General features: G+C 35.5%; 2 protein-coding genes across 9 annotated transcripts in view; one reads left to right on the top strand and one right to left on the bottom strand.

The window, feature by feature from the left end:
• Positions 1 to 6,780, bottom strand: part of LOC124309593 (serine/arginine repetitive matrix protein 3) — a 28,956-nt gene extending 22,176 nt beyond the window's left edge. Inside the window, exon 1 of the mRNA XM_046773372.1 lies at positions 6,351 to 6,780. Coding sequence (XP_046629328.1) covers positions 6,351 to 6,433 — 83 coding nt within the window. The 5' untranslated portion in view covers positions 6,434 to 6,780. The remainder of the gene's footprint in view (positions 1 to 6,350) is intronic.
• LOC124309592 (thyrotroph embryonic factor) overlaps positions 1 to 16,584 on the top strand; it is a 223,562-nt gene that overhangs the window by 69,950 nt on the left and 137,028 nt on the right. The window lies entirely within an intron of this gene.

Raw genomic sequence — 16,584 nt, forward strand, 5'->3', positions numbered from 1 at the left:
CTTTCCGAGACACACCGGCATCGGGAACATTAACATGCGCTCCGTGTCCCGTCGCCGGTCTAGCCGATATTACACACTCGCATGTTACATTTCCTGCGAAGCGACACGACTGCGCCAAAACCTCGAAAACATTAATTATCGTGGGAGTGAACGATCTGCATTCGTGTCATAAATGTCCTGGAAGCGTACAACCGAAGGTGAATACTAAAAGAAATTAGAGGGTGTATAGCGCCAATGACATGTAAAATTCCTTGACATTTTCAAGGATTCGTTTCGACCTGACTTTACCAACAAACTTACTCTTTTCATGCAAACCGGTTAAAGATTATAGACATTAATCCGATGTCTTCGTTGTAAGTTAAGATATTTCAATTTTTCTTTTAGTTCAATGTGTTTAAACTCAATCACCAGATATATGAATGAATACTTCAGTTTTAAGAAACTAACGGAAGATCAGGATTGGCCACTCATTCCCAACGCGAAGGTAAAAACATTGATTTAAGAGTATTGACCGTTTTAGTACTTGTTTATATTTTTCAGACATTTTACGTAGTGCTCGACGTCAATTCATCAATTTTTAAGGTTCCTCCGGAAACCATATTTTTCGTCACTTATACCCTTTTCACACTGACAGTAAACCCCTCAATTATCTCACGTGAGCGAATTTTTTACGTTTCAAAGAATCCTACGCTAGCGAGGAAGAAAATACAAAAATTCCAGGACACATGCCCGAATTCCCCCTCAATTCCCGGTTTTCCAGATTTCCCTAGACAAAAATATTAAGTTGAATAATTTGTGACTGAAAGGGTTAAAGTGAGGTTGACAAACCATCAAGAATGCCATCGGAAGCGTAGAAATTATCAAAACTGTCATATGTTGAGTGAATCAATACAAAAGTCAAAGTTGAGGTCCTTCACAACCACACGCATCCACTATATTTCTTTTCTAAGTGATCGTAAGTGCTGGAAGATTGGTGGGAAATCCCAAATATGCAGAAAATTATATTCCTGTCCTGGTTATACACTGATTTTTGAGAAGCCTTGGCTTGAGATGCTTTGGCGGGAAGTTACACGGAGGCTAGTGCAAGTTGTCCAGGGATCAAACTCGTCGTGCTTGTTTTGCGATGAAACTTATAAATGATCGCAGAGAGAATTTCAGTTCTTTGATTTTATCTCAGTTGCCTGCTTCATAAGCAGCTGAAGTGCATTCGAAGCATTATTGGGAATTCTGATAGGAATCACCGTATAAAATTTCATCCGAGTTGACTGGCAGCTGCTGAGTCGACTATGCAAATGGGATTACCGATTTTAGATGGTGTTCCATCAGGTTGCCTACTACCTGGAAAAACCTGGAAGTTCTTGAATTCTCAGAGACTTTTTTCTCCTGGAACATCTTGGAGTCTCAGGGAATTGTTTTACGAACACAAATTTCTTTTCAATAATTAAAATAACCATCATCTTACAGGCTTACGGTTAGGTACTGTCTTTTTTATAGATCGAAGTATGAAACATTTTGAATGAAGTATGGGAATTCTGATAGGAATCACCGTATAAAATTTGATCCGAATTGACTGGCCGCTGCTGAGTCGACTATGCAAATGGGATTACCGATTTTAGATGGTGTTCCATCAGGTTGCCTACTACCTGGAAAAACCTGGAAGTTCTTGAATTCTCAGAGATTTTTTTCTCCTGGAACATTTTGGAGTTCTCAGAGAATTGTTTTACGAACACAAATTTCTTTTCAATAATTAAAATAACCATCAACTTACAGGCTTGCGGTTAGGTACTGTCTTTTTTAAAGATCGAAGTATGAAACATTTTGTACAACCCATAGATCCGAAAAAGAAATAATTTTGCTAGATACCGACCAAAATTGTTTAAGTGCACCACGAATGGAAAATCGTCTCTCCGATAATCTGTGAAAATTGAAAAAATTGCTTGGAAAAAGCTGAAATGGGATCCTGACTTTAGTAGACACCCTAGTTCTTCAATTTTTTTTCTGTACAAGATGTCGATACTAATGAGAGATGGATAGAAGATCGCCTTCCTGATTCCGTGAGAAAAAACTGTACCTACAGTATAAATACCTGCGCTAGAGTTTTTTTTTGGTGCTTCATCCCGGACCGATGAAGCGGCACCGGTAAATGTGACGAAATATGGAAGTGAAAAGATAAACAGAGTGGTTGAAAGGTTGTGAATTGAATTTAATACTAGTAACTAACAGCGGTATATGGAAAACCAGGCCGCTGACATTCTTTTGCATAATATTACGTCGACTAGTTGTAAACGCACGAATGCATTATGTATACTGGATGACTCATTCGGTTTAAACACCTCGTTCGGTTTGATGCAATTGCTCGTTACTCGAGGTGAAAATTGCTCCTTCGTACCTCGGCTATGACGCTTTACTTACCGTATACGGCTACAAGTAGAGGGATCTTTTTTGCTCTGCTTTTCTTCGCTCCTCCTGTTCTTCGGAAACACTAGAGACGATTTCTCGCTGATACGAGAAACGGTATTTACATGACTTGGCTACATGCATAATGACGGAGATAATTTCCACCGTTGTAACGAGTAGACGAGCTTCTTTGAACCTGCATGCCCAGATAAAATCCTACTGGTGGTAAAATTTTACGGTCCTCAACTATATTCTCGTTTCGTTTTCTTTTACCGAATTTGGAAAATGTAATTTAAGGTAGAAAATCGGGATGAGTTTTGTAGCCGTAACCAGGAAATCTTGTATGCTTTATAACTCTTTTTACTCACGGTAATTCGTAGGATATGTAGTTGTAACTATCACGGGTACCTGATTTGATGTCGATGGAGCAATTAATTTGTGCAAGACCTTATTCAATGCAATTTCTTTAGTCACAATGATAAATTAAATTTTACTCAGTGTAGCCAACGCCGTATAATATAAATTACCTGTATATAATTATACATAAAAACCTAGGCGATAAAGATTGTTGAGACACCCGGTAGATCTTAAAGTAGTAAACGGAGAAGATTCTCTCCAGATTCCACTACAGCGGTATCGCCGACTAGTCTGTTCCAAGGTAAAATAAGAGAGTAAAAGTCTATCGTGTGTAACGTATACGTAACATAGTTAAGTGAAATCTGCTGTCTCATTGATACTGTAAAAGTAAGTGTAGATCTTGTACAAATAATTATATGAATATTGTTGCACCATATAATTGTAGAATTCCAACGGTTATGCCGAAACGAAACGAAGAGGTTTTAAAAAATCGAGCAAATCCTGAGAAAAAACGGCTGCTTCGAAAAATTTTATTCCCATTAGTTCCCGAGGCGAGATAAATCAATGATGGGTTATTTATCGGCCCTCCTTTACCGATATTGTTAAAACTGGGTATGAAATAATACCATTGGCCAGTAGAGGCGGTAATTTTAAATTGCGAATAACGGTAATCAACCGAGATTCGAAAAAAAAAAAACAGATTGAAAAGAACACCAAGAAATTCGAAGAGAAGAATCAGATGGATAATTGCTCTCGTCTGTCAGTCATTTCTTCAATTATCGTCTAAAGAAATTAATTTACAAGTATAACGTGTATGTTTAATTGCCAGTAAAGGTATCGTCGAGATCGATCCATCGGTTCGAGGATGGAAAGAAAGAAAAAAAAAAATTGTAAAAAAATAACGTGTACGATAAATATCGCGTGGGAAATGAAGGAGTGAATATAAACACAGTTGCGTGCTGTGTTCGCGTTGGCATTGCAGACAAGTGAGAAGAGGAACAGGTTTCACCTTCGGCCCACAGATCGCAGCACAAGAAGGAACGAACCTTACCGGCACCTGGCATCAGTCGCTAGAAATTTATCTCGGACAGACGATGTTCGTCCGGTAACAAAATTTGTGCCAAAAATGAAGGCAACGCCTATCTCGTAGCAAGATGAAAAGAGAAAAAAAAAAAAAAAAAAGAACCCAACATATTTTGCAAAATCTCTTACTACAAATTTGCCGATTTCAATTTTAATCCGTACCAAATTAATGACTAGAGAATTGATAAAAAAAAAAGTTCACTTGGTTTGATTTTAGTTTATCTATTTGAATCGTGATGGTTGTTTATCCTTTTTTTCATCATCATCATCGTCATCATCGTCATTATTATTATCATCGTGTTTGTTGCTATTATTATTGTTGTTTCTGTTTTCATTGATGGACCGTTATGTCCAATATCGATAGTAAAAAATAGCCCGTCATTTGTCTGGTTTCTGTCTACAGCAGCTTATTTTACTGCCTGTAATTTGATGCTCGACTAAAAGTGAGCGATGAAAAAATCTATCATAAACTGGCGATCAACCTCATTCAAATATTGATTCATTACCTAACTTCTACTTTCTCAACAATTACGGTAAAGTCAGTTTATTCGAATTATGATGACTTAGATAAAGGTATATAGTTGTACGTATAAGTAGATGCGGTATGTTGGAAAGAATAACAAAAGAAGAAGAAGAAAATCTGTTAAATCGTCGATTGCTATTGGTAATTGTAATAAATAACGAATAAATGAGTAAATAGTAACGAAATCAAGTTTTTCAATCTCGATTCTGCAAGTTTATTGACGATAAGTGGAGTTATTAAGTACAATACACACGTATTTTATTCAATAAACAATACGAATAGCAAATTTGGTGTGAAACAAGTATGTTTCGATTTTGATCTTCTGATTTTCATAATCGTCGTGTATTTCGTACGTTGAATATGTGTATAAATTTTTGAATGTGAAAATAATATATGTTAGTCATTCGCGCGCTGAGAAGAATAATCGCAGGGTCAGTTGGGTGAAATCTCTCGTCTATAATCATTTTCGCAAATCTCACAGTTCGTGCGAATCCGTCCGTATTCACGATACTTCGGCAACTTGGTCGTAGAAAGTCCGGTTTGACGTGTATAAAGATAGAACAGTTGGATAAAAAAAAAAAAAAAAAAAAAAGAAAGAAAAAAACCGCACAGTGTGCGAAAAAAAAGAACGAAGTAGAATTTATTATTCGCATAGAGAATCTTCGCATGAAAATTACCTCGGCCGGCGAGTGAAGTGATAAATAATCGGTTGATTCATGAGGTTTAATTACAACGTACAAGGTCATCTATGCCCATCCCGATTCTCTCGATCTCGGTGTCGGATCTTGATCTTTGCAAATCCTGTACCAGCTTTGCCGATAACGCGTTCCATTACAAACCTCGAGCTTATGGGGTGTCCCGTTTATCACGAGCCACGGAAAATACTTTGAATAATATTGTTTTGAACCGTGAGCAGCGTCGTTTTTCAAAAATCTTCGTGCAATGAGTTATTTCAATGTTAGAATCATTGAACAGAGGTTTTGAAAGTTCATCAATGTAGTTTCATTTTACCCGAACGCTGCATCCTCAAATCGGAATAATATGAAATTTGAGCAGAAAATTAAGCTCAATAGTTAGAGATTTTGTTTCTTAAATACGTAAATTGTATCGTTAATTTTTGTAGTTCACTTTATCGGTGAAGAAAATTTTTAACAATCATCTGACCGATGTTTGTTTATTTTATTTTTTCACATCTCGTCTAATGAAAACAATTTGTTTGGTCAAATGTTTTAAAAAGTTACAAATAATAATAGTTCGATTCGTTATCGAAGAACCCGTGTTTGGATTTAATCACTTTTATAGGTTCAATAGTTCTTGCTTATTGGGTTCAGTATTATGTTTTAATAAATAGAAGTAAATATCGTTTGTAAATATTACTGGAATAATTAAGACTCTGGGAAACCCTTAAATTATTAACTCAATTAGAATGATATTTTTTGATCTGGGTACATTTTTCAGTTCTATTTCAGTAAATTGTATAAATGAATTATTAGTAATAATGGAAAAAAAGGTTGTTGAATGAACCAACGCCTTGATCGCAGAAAATATACTTGATTTAAGTGCGTCTTACTGTTCGGGCCAAAAAAAAAGAAAAAAAAAAAAGGAACAAATGACTAATTGCCGAATCAAGCAAATTAGGAAGAACATGAATCAATAAATCCACTAATTATAAATTGAAATTTAAGTAATCTCTGTACGGTAACGACTCAATGAAATCGAGTTGTGAAAAATTGCTGGCCACCAACATTTCAGACCAAAAGTATTAAAGTATAAAATCTTGCCATTCGACGAGTTTGACATATGATTGATTCGAAACTTGACACCCTCTAAGCAGAAATAATTAAGCGTTGGAATCGCGCGGCAATCGAAAAGGATCAGGACGACGATCAAGGCTCAGGGATGATCCTGCAGAAAAGTTTGCAGGATGATCCGATGATGATGATATAACGACGAAGATGAGTCTGCTGGAGTTTTTAACCAGCTTACTTACCTTCCTCGCGTTATCTTTCTTGCGGGTCTTTGCGGCTTTTTTCCACCTAGGTTCCGCTGCCGGTGCTCAGAGGCAGGAGTCATTAAGGTGGAGGCTACACGTTGTAAGTGCAGAGACTCTCGGGAGGCGGAACAATGTCGTAGAAATAATTTTACCGAGCTTTGGTATTTTCTGATTGAAATGACGGGGGTGGGGTGCAAGTTCCGAATTTGAAAAGATCCGGAAGCGCCTAATTCCGAATTATTTCGTAGCGAAACTTACAAGAAAGGAAATCAAAATTTGGAGAAACGAGAAAGTTTCGTTCGGTCGGAAACCCGACGACTCAAAGTTCCAAAGTTCAAGATTCCGAAAATTCAATTTGCGATAGTGCAAAGTTCCAAAGGAGCAAAATTCCAAAATATAAAGTTTCGGTAGAGTAAAATTCCGAAAATTTAAATATATACTCACACAGTGTGGTTTACTCAACGAGTCGGTGTGAAAAATCATAAAAAACCGAAAGTCAGAATGACCAGGATTTCGAACGTAGAAATATCGAAAATCCAAAACAAAGAAAGATCAAAGTGGCGAAATACCACTAAGCCTGATATTCACGGAACTGAAAATTTTCGAACATTCGATGTTTCGGATTTTTAAATTTTCTCATTTTTGCCCTTTCGGAACTTTAGACTTTCCAAACTTTGAGCGTCGGGTTTCAGGCCGTTTGAAACTTTGACGTTTCGTCGAAGTTCGATTTATTGACTTTAAATTTTGCCACCAAAAAATTTCTAAGATTGGAATGGATGTTTTTTTAAACTCTGAAGATCTTTTATCACTAGTTTGAACTACACTTGGTAATTTTTCTTAAGTCAATTGAACCATAATTGATTGAGTCTTTAATCAACCAAGTCCCAAAAAAGATCTTCAATCGTGTTGAAAATTTGATGCGTGCTCTCTGGTGGTCCCAATTTTGGGCTGAAACGAACAAAATTGAAATTTTTTCATTATATGGGTTATTTCTAGGAACATCAACCTAAATTCAAAGTTTTAAAAAGAATGTGTTATTTTTCACAATTTTTGCACGGTCATTTACAATCAGAAGAGGTACCTAAAACAATGCAATTACCTCAAATGTGGGTTCAATTCAGGAATAATTTCAATATGTAGTTTAAAAATGCTCGTTGAATTTTTTTTCATCATTTTGTTTTTTATTTATTTTAATTTTTTTTGCAAAAAAGTCACATAGTTCAACGGTTGAACGATAGATTTTCATGTGAATGCCAACTTTTGTTTTCTAACGCTTTACTAATTGTACGATAGTCACAGAATTATCTGAATTTTTTATGAAAAAAAAAACTATGACGCACGAAGTTTTTTTGAAATAATCAATTTTCGACGTTATTCAAATCAATACCCGGCAACTTACTGAATACAAATAATCCGAACGCATATTAAAATACTTGCTTCTCAAAACTTCAATGATGTTCGGGGTGTGTCTGATCTTCATTATTCTGAAGCTCATTTATTGATCTAATCATTTGATTGAATCTCGACGACTTCAAATATATATTCAACCAAATCAATAATCACAACTTCAGAACGATGACATTATCGTATATTTTTTTTATATGCCAAAATTAACCAATACTTACATCTGTAATATTTGATACAATTTGCACACCCGATACGCTTGTAATTTCTTACAGATGCCTAATCAAACTTTATAGTATCCCGCTGCAATGTTTTGCACGAAGTTTAAATTTATTCATGCAGAAAAATGTTTTACCCATCGCTTACATATCCGCGTTCCTGCGAATCTAAATATCGACATGTCCTCGAGTTTAAAGCTATAATCAAAGTTAAGGGAATTGATACAAGTCAATTTTGACAACGTTGTAAATACAGATTCAGTCACGATAGATGCATTTTCCATAAGAAGAAGGGAAAAAGAACAACTCAATATTTCAGACTGCATCGAAATCAATCAGCGATGCATAAACGAGAGTTCAGGTCTCCTGAAACTCACTCTGGTTTATTGTTCGGACGGAATTCAACAGCGATTACAATTTATTCCGCGGAAAAAAAAATATTAAAGCATGAAAATGGCAAGATATTGGATGAAAACTTTTTCCGATCGAACGGGAAATTTATTTCTGTGTAAAAAGGGATCAGCTAAAATTTGAAATCAATTTCGCTTAGAGCTTAAGAACATGGAGCTTGATTAATAAATTATGGAATTTCGAATCCTGTCAACCGTCTTGTCACAGAGCTCATTCTGCCTTTAAAATCTTGAACCAAATCCAAATTAACTTCGCGAATAATTTGGTTAAAAGCGTATCGCTTTGACGTTCCGATGTAAATTAATTAGGTAACCGTCTGGCAATGAAGAGAGAATTAGTTTTTGTAACGGTGAGTTCAAATTTTCATACAAACATATGAATCGATGAACAACGCGAAGCGTGGAATAGGGGTCGATTCATACCTATATTCGAGATAATAATTGCTTGGTTGGTAACTCCTGTCGCTTATTATTGGCCACGGTTTCGATCAATACTTCATCTGACGTCGATTCCCTCTGACAATGATTCGAGTTACATATTCAGCAACGGGTAAGTACGCAATAACGACTATAGACGTGTGACAATTGATTTTGGCATCCGGTGCAAAATTCGTCAGCTATTGGAAAACTAACAATTACCAAATCTCGTTTTTTTCACTCCTAGGACGCTCATTACGAGTCTTGTGTTTTGAGGTTATGGTATTTTGAGCGGAAACACCGCTCTACGATTTTGGGAAAATTTGATTTGTTTTTGGCACAAATAATATTTCAGGATCATAACAGTTTGGACGCATTTTTTTCGAGACCACCTATTCAAACTTGGCAATTGGAGGACAGATTACTTGAACACCATTGCATGGATCGATTGGAAATTTTGACAGTAGCTTTACAATTACGTTATTTACGGAAGTACGTAGCCGTTTTTTTATATAATGTAAAATTGTTTTTTGCACACAATTTACTGCTCATTTTTTGGCCAATAATCGACTCATTTTTTCAAAAGTGCACCATTTCTACAAAATTTGATTAAAAAAAAAACCCTTCGCACTTCCATAGGCAATAGTATATAGATTATATAATTCTTTGATTTTTCTTGTCAGGTTTTATACTTTACGAAAAATCCGTCCTCCCATGAAGGAGTTTTATTTAAAAAAAAGGCGATTTAAAAGTTAGTCTTTGCCACCACCATTTTGAATCAAACTGATGACGATAACTTTTTTTTTTATACTTAAATATGTGTTAAATAAACCCTCTGAAAATAAATCCTATTCCTTGTTCCATGGTCCCAAGATAAATCGTCAAAGTTGGGTCGTTTTTTCGACCGTTAGTTTATATTTTTTTTGATTTGAAGAAATGACCAGTACAATCCAACTGAATAAATGAGCATTTAATTATACTGCAATTTTATGTACATACAGGATCTTTATTGCGGGTATAAAAGTTGATTTCTTTTGATAAAAAGATTTTCACAATTTGCAGAGAAATACATGTGTGCAGGAAGTGAGAGTTTGAAGATACGATCGAAACTTTCCCTTTGATTTTTTCGGCCGATAATTGATTGCACAAATGATAAAGCAGATTCCTATTTTTGGCGCTAATATTCAACAGTATGTATTTCTAGATTTCGTCGTTTCACACATCCAATGTTTTTGAAAACCTTCGTGTAATCATTTCACAGGAATTGGGAGTGCGTACAAATTCACCTAAAATATTATATACAGACTTTGTGTAAGTTCAAGTAAATAAAAGTATGTGTCCAGACTTTGATCAAATGTGTAGAAATGAAGCTGTTTGAATTTGTTTCGCAGAACATAAGAATTTCGCGAAGCTGTTCCCGAAGTTTTACAATTATTCACACCCTTGCAATCGTACAGTTTCACATAAAAATTCAAAAATCTCTCATTTTTTGCAGAGCAATAAAAGAATCGCAAACGTTTAATTGAAATACGTACAGCGACCACTTCCCTGATTACGTAAATTCATGCATTCATCCACGGAAGAAACGTGAACAATTGTTTTATTAGAACAATTGTATAATTATTACTATGTTAACATTACCTGCCTTCCGCGCCATTCCGCGTGCTGATCAAATTCAATGGCCCTTATTCCTGCTTTATTATTAGATTTATTTGCAGAACAAAGCTGCGTTAGGTGTGTCCAATTCCGAAACGTGCTTGGAATTTTCCTCTTGCGTGTTAACGATGCGCAGAATGATTAATTGTAACTTCATTTATTATTTTTCTATTATCATACGTCACACTCGATGTTTTTAGTATCAGTATTTAATATTACTCGTCCTTATTCAAGGACGAAGAGTCGACGCAGGTGCGACTTTTTTCGAAAAAAATATTCGTACTCGGATACAACTAATTAATACAGTTCAAATTTTTGGCTTTCCATTTCTTTGTTTTCGGAAAAAAAGAAAGTTATTGGAATCATTCCGAAAATGAAACGTTTAGTTTTCACCGGATCTTCACGTTTTGAAGTTGGGAGAATTATCTTCAATCATTCTCAGATAGTTGCTGTGTGTGTATATCATTTAATGGTTTTATGCGATAGATATTTTTATTCGACGATATCTCGAAAGCGATTAACCGGATTTCAATGATTTTGGTCTCAATCGACGCAGCTTTTCCAAACTTAGAACTGAATAGATTTGGCTTTGATCGGTTCAGCACTTTTTCAATTATTTAAATGACAAAATTCCAAAAAATCAAATTAGAATAACGATATCTTGAGAATGGATAAATGAATTCGAATGAAAATTGGTACCGTGAAGTTGTTTGGATCGCTAATCACGAATGTAATATATATAACAAATAAGGTCAGATATTCAAAATCTTTAATCACGAATATGAATTTGTAGTTCGAAGTTCGAATTGGATATTGTTCTTTTTTTTTTCCTCCAAGAACTTGGAATCTGCAGTGTGAGAACGGGAAGTTTGAGAGCTGGCTCATGGCCAGTCCAAAACCGTTTGTTGCTTTAAAAAGTTGACCACTTCGTTCAGACATTTATTTCTAATCAGTTTTCTAACAATCTATAAATTCACATGCTCACTCATACTGAGTTTTTTTTTTCGGCTTGAAATTGAAATATCGAATAAAAAATAAAAATTCCAATTTATCTAGCTACCCTTGTTTTGTCGATAATCTATAATAGCTAGAATTCCGGCAAACGTGACTAATTGCAGGATTAGATGTTTCGACCGCCAAATTGCCAACGCGGTGTTACATATTATAACCTTTCTAAGTGTTCGCTGCGCGGCGGAAGTGTCCGAATATTAATATTCATCGTCGCTTTGTTAAATTCATCGGTGCCGGTATATACATCACGTGGCTGTGACGTTGTCGTATGGACGTGGCTCGAGTCACGTGGCAGGACGCGCGTCCTGGACCTCCTTTCAAAACTCCGATCCTCATCGTCAGCGTAGCTATAATTGTGAACCGTACTCCCCGAGCGATGTCGTCCTCCTCCGATTTCCAATCTAGATTTCATTTCCACTTCAAGACATTGGCTGACCACGTGATCGCGTCTATCGGCATTATATGAAACCGACTAAAAATTTTTCAAATACACTCACATCTATCATCGTTTTACATGAAATCAGTGACGGGCACAATTGTGAAATTTAGTTGAATACAAATTACGAATATGATTTGTAATTTGGGCGACAATGAACGGCAATTTAATTTTGTAATTCGCGGGTAAAATGCTAATTACGTTTTGTGGGTATTTTGGAAACAAAAAAAAAAAAATAAATAAAATAAAAATAATATGAAGATTATATTGGTATTTTGTAACTGGGTTAAAACGATATAAAAAATTGTAAAGGTGCTGGTATTTGTTGAAATTTTAGACTTAGTGTAATGGTTTATTGTACATATTCACAATTAGAATTGAATTGATTAATGATGTCTATTAAATGCCAAAATTGTAATTGATCCGAATAAACGTATAATTTACTTGGTAGAATTGCTGTTGATTCGAAGTTGGTTACTTTTTTATTATGTACTTTGTATTTCATCAGTCTTCATATACGAGACGGAATATGATTTGTATTTTCTTGTGCTCAAATTACAAAATGCCAGTGTATCTTGTATTTTATTTCCCCTTGATTATAAAGTGCGATTATAATTTGTAATTTATTTTACCCTGAACAAAAATGCCGCATGTAACAAGTAATTATTGACAAAAATGTAATTCTCTGTAAATTGTAATTAAACGGCAATTAATTGTAAATTGTAATCGGGCGATAACCCGAATTTGTTTCATTCAATTTTTACTTTTTCCCTTGCATGTTTACCTTGTACTGTACAAGTTGTTTCATGGAAACGTAATGTCGACATTGTAACATAAGGTCAGTATCCGCCGGCATTTGTAAATGTGCTGTAAATTGCATAAATGCAGGCGGATTTATCCCACAATGTTTAAATTGTTCGTGTAACGTTTCCATTAAATAAATCTCGCTCGCGGAAATTGTAACTTGGACGTTATTCACTGGATGGTAGCTCAGCGTCATAACGAGTTCGTTGACTGAGTGAATTGACTTGTAATTACATGTAAATTTGTCTACGATCGTACATTGCATAATAGATTTGGCAGACTGCTGTGTGCCAATGCTTTTGCTATCCGGATGCGGGAAACGAACGTGAAAATATCGGCCTGTTCATCGCTTTTCGATCACTTTTTTTCGGTTATCAATTTTATCACACTGGTGAAGATTCTGCGCAGGTTCAATTATAAGGACGGGGTTGAAGTTCCGAAAGCGCTCAATTCTGAATTATTTCGTGGCGAAACTTGAAGTAAAGGAATCAAACTTTGAAGAAACGTCAAAGTTTCGAATGATTGGAAACCCGATGGCTCAAAGTTCCAAAATGCAAGATTCCGAAAATTCGATTTACGATAGAGCAAAATTCCGAAACATAAAATTTCGATAGAGTAGAATTCCAAAAATTGAAACATACTCACTCAGCGTAGTTTACTATACGAGTCGGTGTAAGAAATCAGAAAAACCGAAAATCAGAATTACCAGATTCCGAACGTAAAAATATCGAAAATCCGTAACGGACAAACATCAAAGTGGTGAAATTTTAGCAAACCAGAACTTCGCAGAACTTAAAATCTTCAATCACCCGGAATTTTGACATTTCGGATTTTTAAATTTTCTCGTCCTTGCCCATTCGGAACTTTGAGCGTCGGGTTTCGAACCATACGAAACTTCGACGTTCGTGAAAGTTTGAATCCTTACTTTGAATTTGGCCACCAAATAATTCGGAATTTGGAGCTTTCGGAACCTTTCAAATTCGGAATTTCAACCTCACCCCCAATTATGAAGTATTTTCAAATTATTTGTAAGCTTCGAATTCTCGAGACTATAATTACCTGTTTTATAATAGTCATTAATCGAATTACAAATTAAAAAATTTCAAACTTACCTTACTTTCGGTATAATTCGCTATGAAGGAGACAAAAAATTATAACGAAATAATTAAATTTCATTATCTTTGCATATCAATTTTTATGATTACTGAGTAGAAAATTTCCTTGTCACTGAATAAAATCTGAGGCTGCGATCATTCTTGCGGTATCGAATGATTCTGATCTCTTACTTAAATTTGAACTCTAGAGAACTATCATTGGAGTGGAGTAGATCAGTAGAAAATTCAGTTTGATTTTTCAAAGTTTTTGATGTATTTTTCGGTGCAAAAACAGATGACCAGAGCCAGGTACGTTCTTATTTTTTGAATTCTGAATTTTCCAATTGTGAAAACTGGTCTCAATGGCTCGATTTCCCGATTGATCATAAGAACCATATGAATGGGGAAAATGTCCTAATGTCCAAATTACTGAATGATCTGCTTATTAGGAAAAACTTACCTAACTCAAATTTATAATAAAATCAATACTTTGGGAATGTTTTTCGGAAGCAAATAACACGGAACCATTAATTAAAAGAAAGAAATCTGTGTTTAAGATTAAATGAAGTCAGTGATTCTTATGGAATTTAGTTTTTTCATGTTTCATTAATCTATGTTTTAAAACAGAAGAAAAAAAATGTTCTGGCTTTTTTCAATATCCAATTTCGTTTGCGAGTTGTATTCAGTTGAAAAATTTGAACTGGATATTTTCTCAAATTCACAACTTGAAATTGAATTCAGACGAAAATTTGAAAAAATCGAGTATGCTCCTTTCAATAAACAGATTAATTTTTCTAAAACTGAGGCAAAAAGAAGCCTGAACTCGAAATTTTTTCCGATTTCACAAATAGTCCCATCCCATTATCGTTATTTGCATTAAAATTTAACGCGAATTAATACATCATACTATCTGCTTTGAAGTATTTACATTGATAATTGACTTTGGTTATTGATTGACAGTGAAATTGTAACGTAAATAATGCACGAAGTTAAAGAAAAATGTTATATCACGAAGAAACTTTGTTTAATGCAATTCGCGTATTAACGAATCACATTTGACCTACGAATACTAATCCAAAATTTTATTACAAATATCTCTTAAGTATCGCAATCGCTTTTTTGTAAACTTTAATTTACAATCTTCATTTTCGTTTTTACGATTTCCTCAAGATATACTGCATATTAAATAATTGTCAAGTATATGAAATAGGAGTGAAATTTTCTGACGTATTGATTGCAGCTATTTATTTTGCATAATTATTCTCGCATTGCGAGAAAAACATAAATTAAAAAACAAAAAATCTATTCCTGCAACATATCCAAAACATCACAAAATCGTCCCAAAAATGTTTCTTTACTCAAATGAAGGCATTTCGAGTCAATATTTTCATTTTCAAGTGAACGGGGTATTTCAAACTGATCGATGGCCGGCCATTTTCCCCGGAAGAGATTCTCTTCCGAAATTATCCTGTGTTTCACCAAATTTGCTGAACATGACAAATTTTTCCTCGTTTTTTTTTTTTTTTTTTTTACCCACCTGCAATAACATCAATCTTCAATTTAACTTTCTTCGATATCCGTTAAAAATCGTACATCGGAAGTCGTGGTTAACCTTTAAAGTGAAACATGGTTTTCAGTATACGTAAATTGAAACATGGAGTCTTCTCGTCGAACTTTTATTTTTGCCATTCAGAGCGTTCCGAAAATTCTGAAAAAATTCAAGCATTCAATTTCTTTGAATCTTCTAGTCGAAGATCCAATAGTCCCAAAGTTTTTTCTTTCTTGTTCACAAAACATACACATAACAAGAAATCACACGAGCACGAAAGATCCCATGTTTCACTTCAAAGGTTGAAAGACAGAATCGCTTCTCGGAGTAAATCCAAGAGTCGATAAGCAAGGTTGTTTCGGGTTTAGAGCAGAGCCAATCGCAAGATTGTAGGCTGGATAATCGAATCGTGCAAATGGTCGATCATTAGTCCAGCAACGCCCGGTAGTCACCGATCATTTACACGGTTTTGTGCCCTGCACGCTCATCGTCAGCCTCTCCTTGACCACGATACCTGGCCGGCACACACGAACGTGGTTGTTATTCACGTGGGTGAAGAGGACGCACAAACACACTAAAGAGGTGAGCCGATGGCAATCTGGCGTAACTGTGGGAGCCGCCTGCGATTCTCGGTGGCCGAAGCCTGCCACTTTTCTATTCCTCACCCAGCCATGGACAATCCAACGTGTGCCTGGGAGCCGAGAACCAACCGTGTTGTTTGATGCTTCTGCATCATTTCCGGTGTCCTTGCGGCATTCATTCGGTATTTCCACTCGCTAATGCAGTCGGGAAGTCGGCGAGTGATATAGAAGTCGAGAGGATTCTATCTGTCAAAATTATTGGCACGCACATGCTCCCAAACAGGGTTATCAAAGAAGCACGTGGTTGAAGTTGGTAACGTTACCGTGACGGTGCATGTTCGGGAACAATCTCTACTACGCACCATTGGAATTGTCCGACATTTAGTAAGGCATATTGTTCGAAAATCTTCTCCTTGATAGTCATTTTAAAATTTGAAAAATGATGGATATCTTCCCGATGTTTTGTGACGTTAACGTTAGTTACTCCAACCTTGTAAAAACGTCGGCACGTGTACATTTGGAATGCTCTGGCACATCGATAACTTACTGTAATTTGGTGTGGATGCAACGCTATCCGAGGAGTTTTTGAATCCATTAGGAAAGTTGTTGGGTCGACTTTTCATGGGAAATTCATGGCAAAGGGGTCACGCA

The sequence above is a fragment of the Neodiprion virginianus genome, chromosome 7, assembly GCF_021901495.1.
Source record: "Neodiprion virginianus isolate iyNeoVirg1 chromosome 7, iyNeoVirg1.1, whole genome shotgun sequence".
In the NCBI taxonomy this organism is placed as follows: Eukaryota; Metazoa; Arthropoda; class Insecta; order Hymenoptera; family Diprionidae; genus Neodiprion; species Neodiprion virginianus.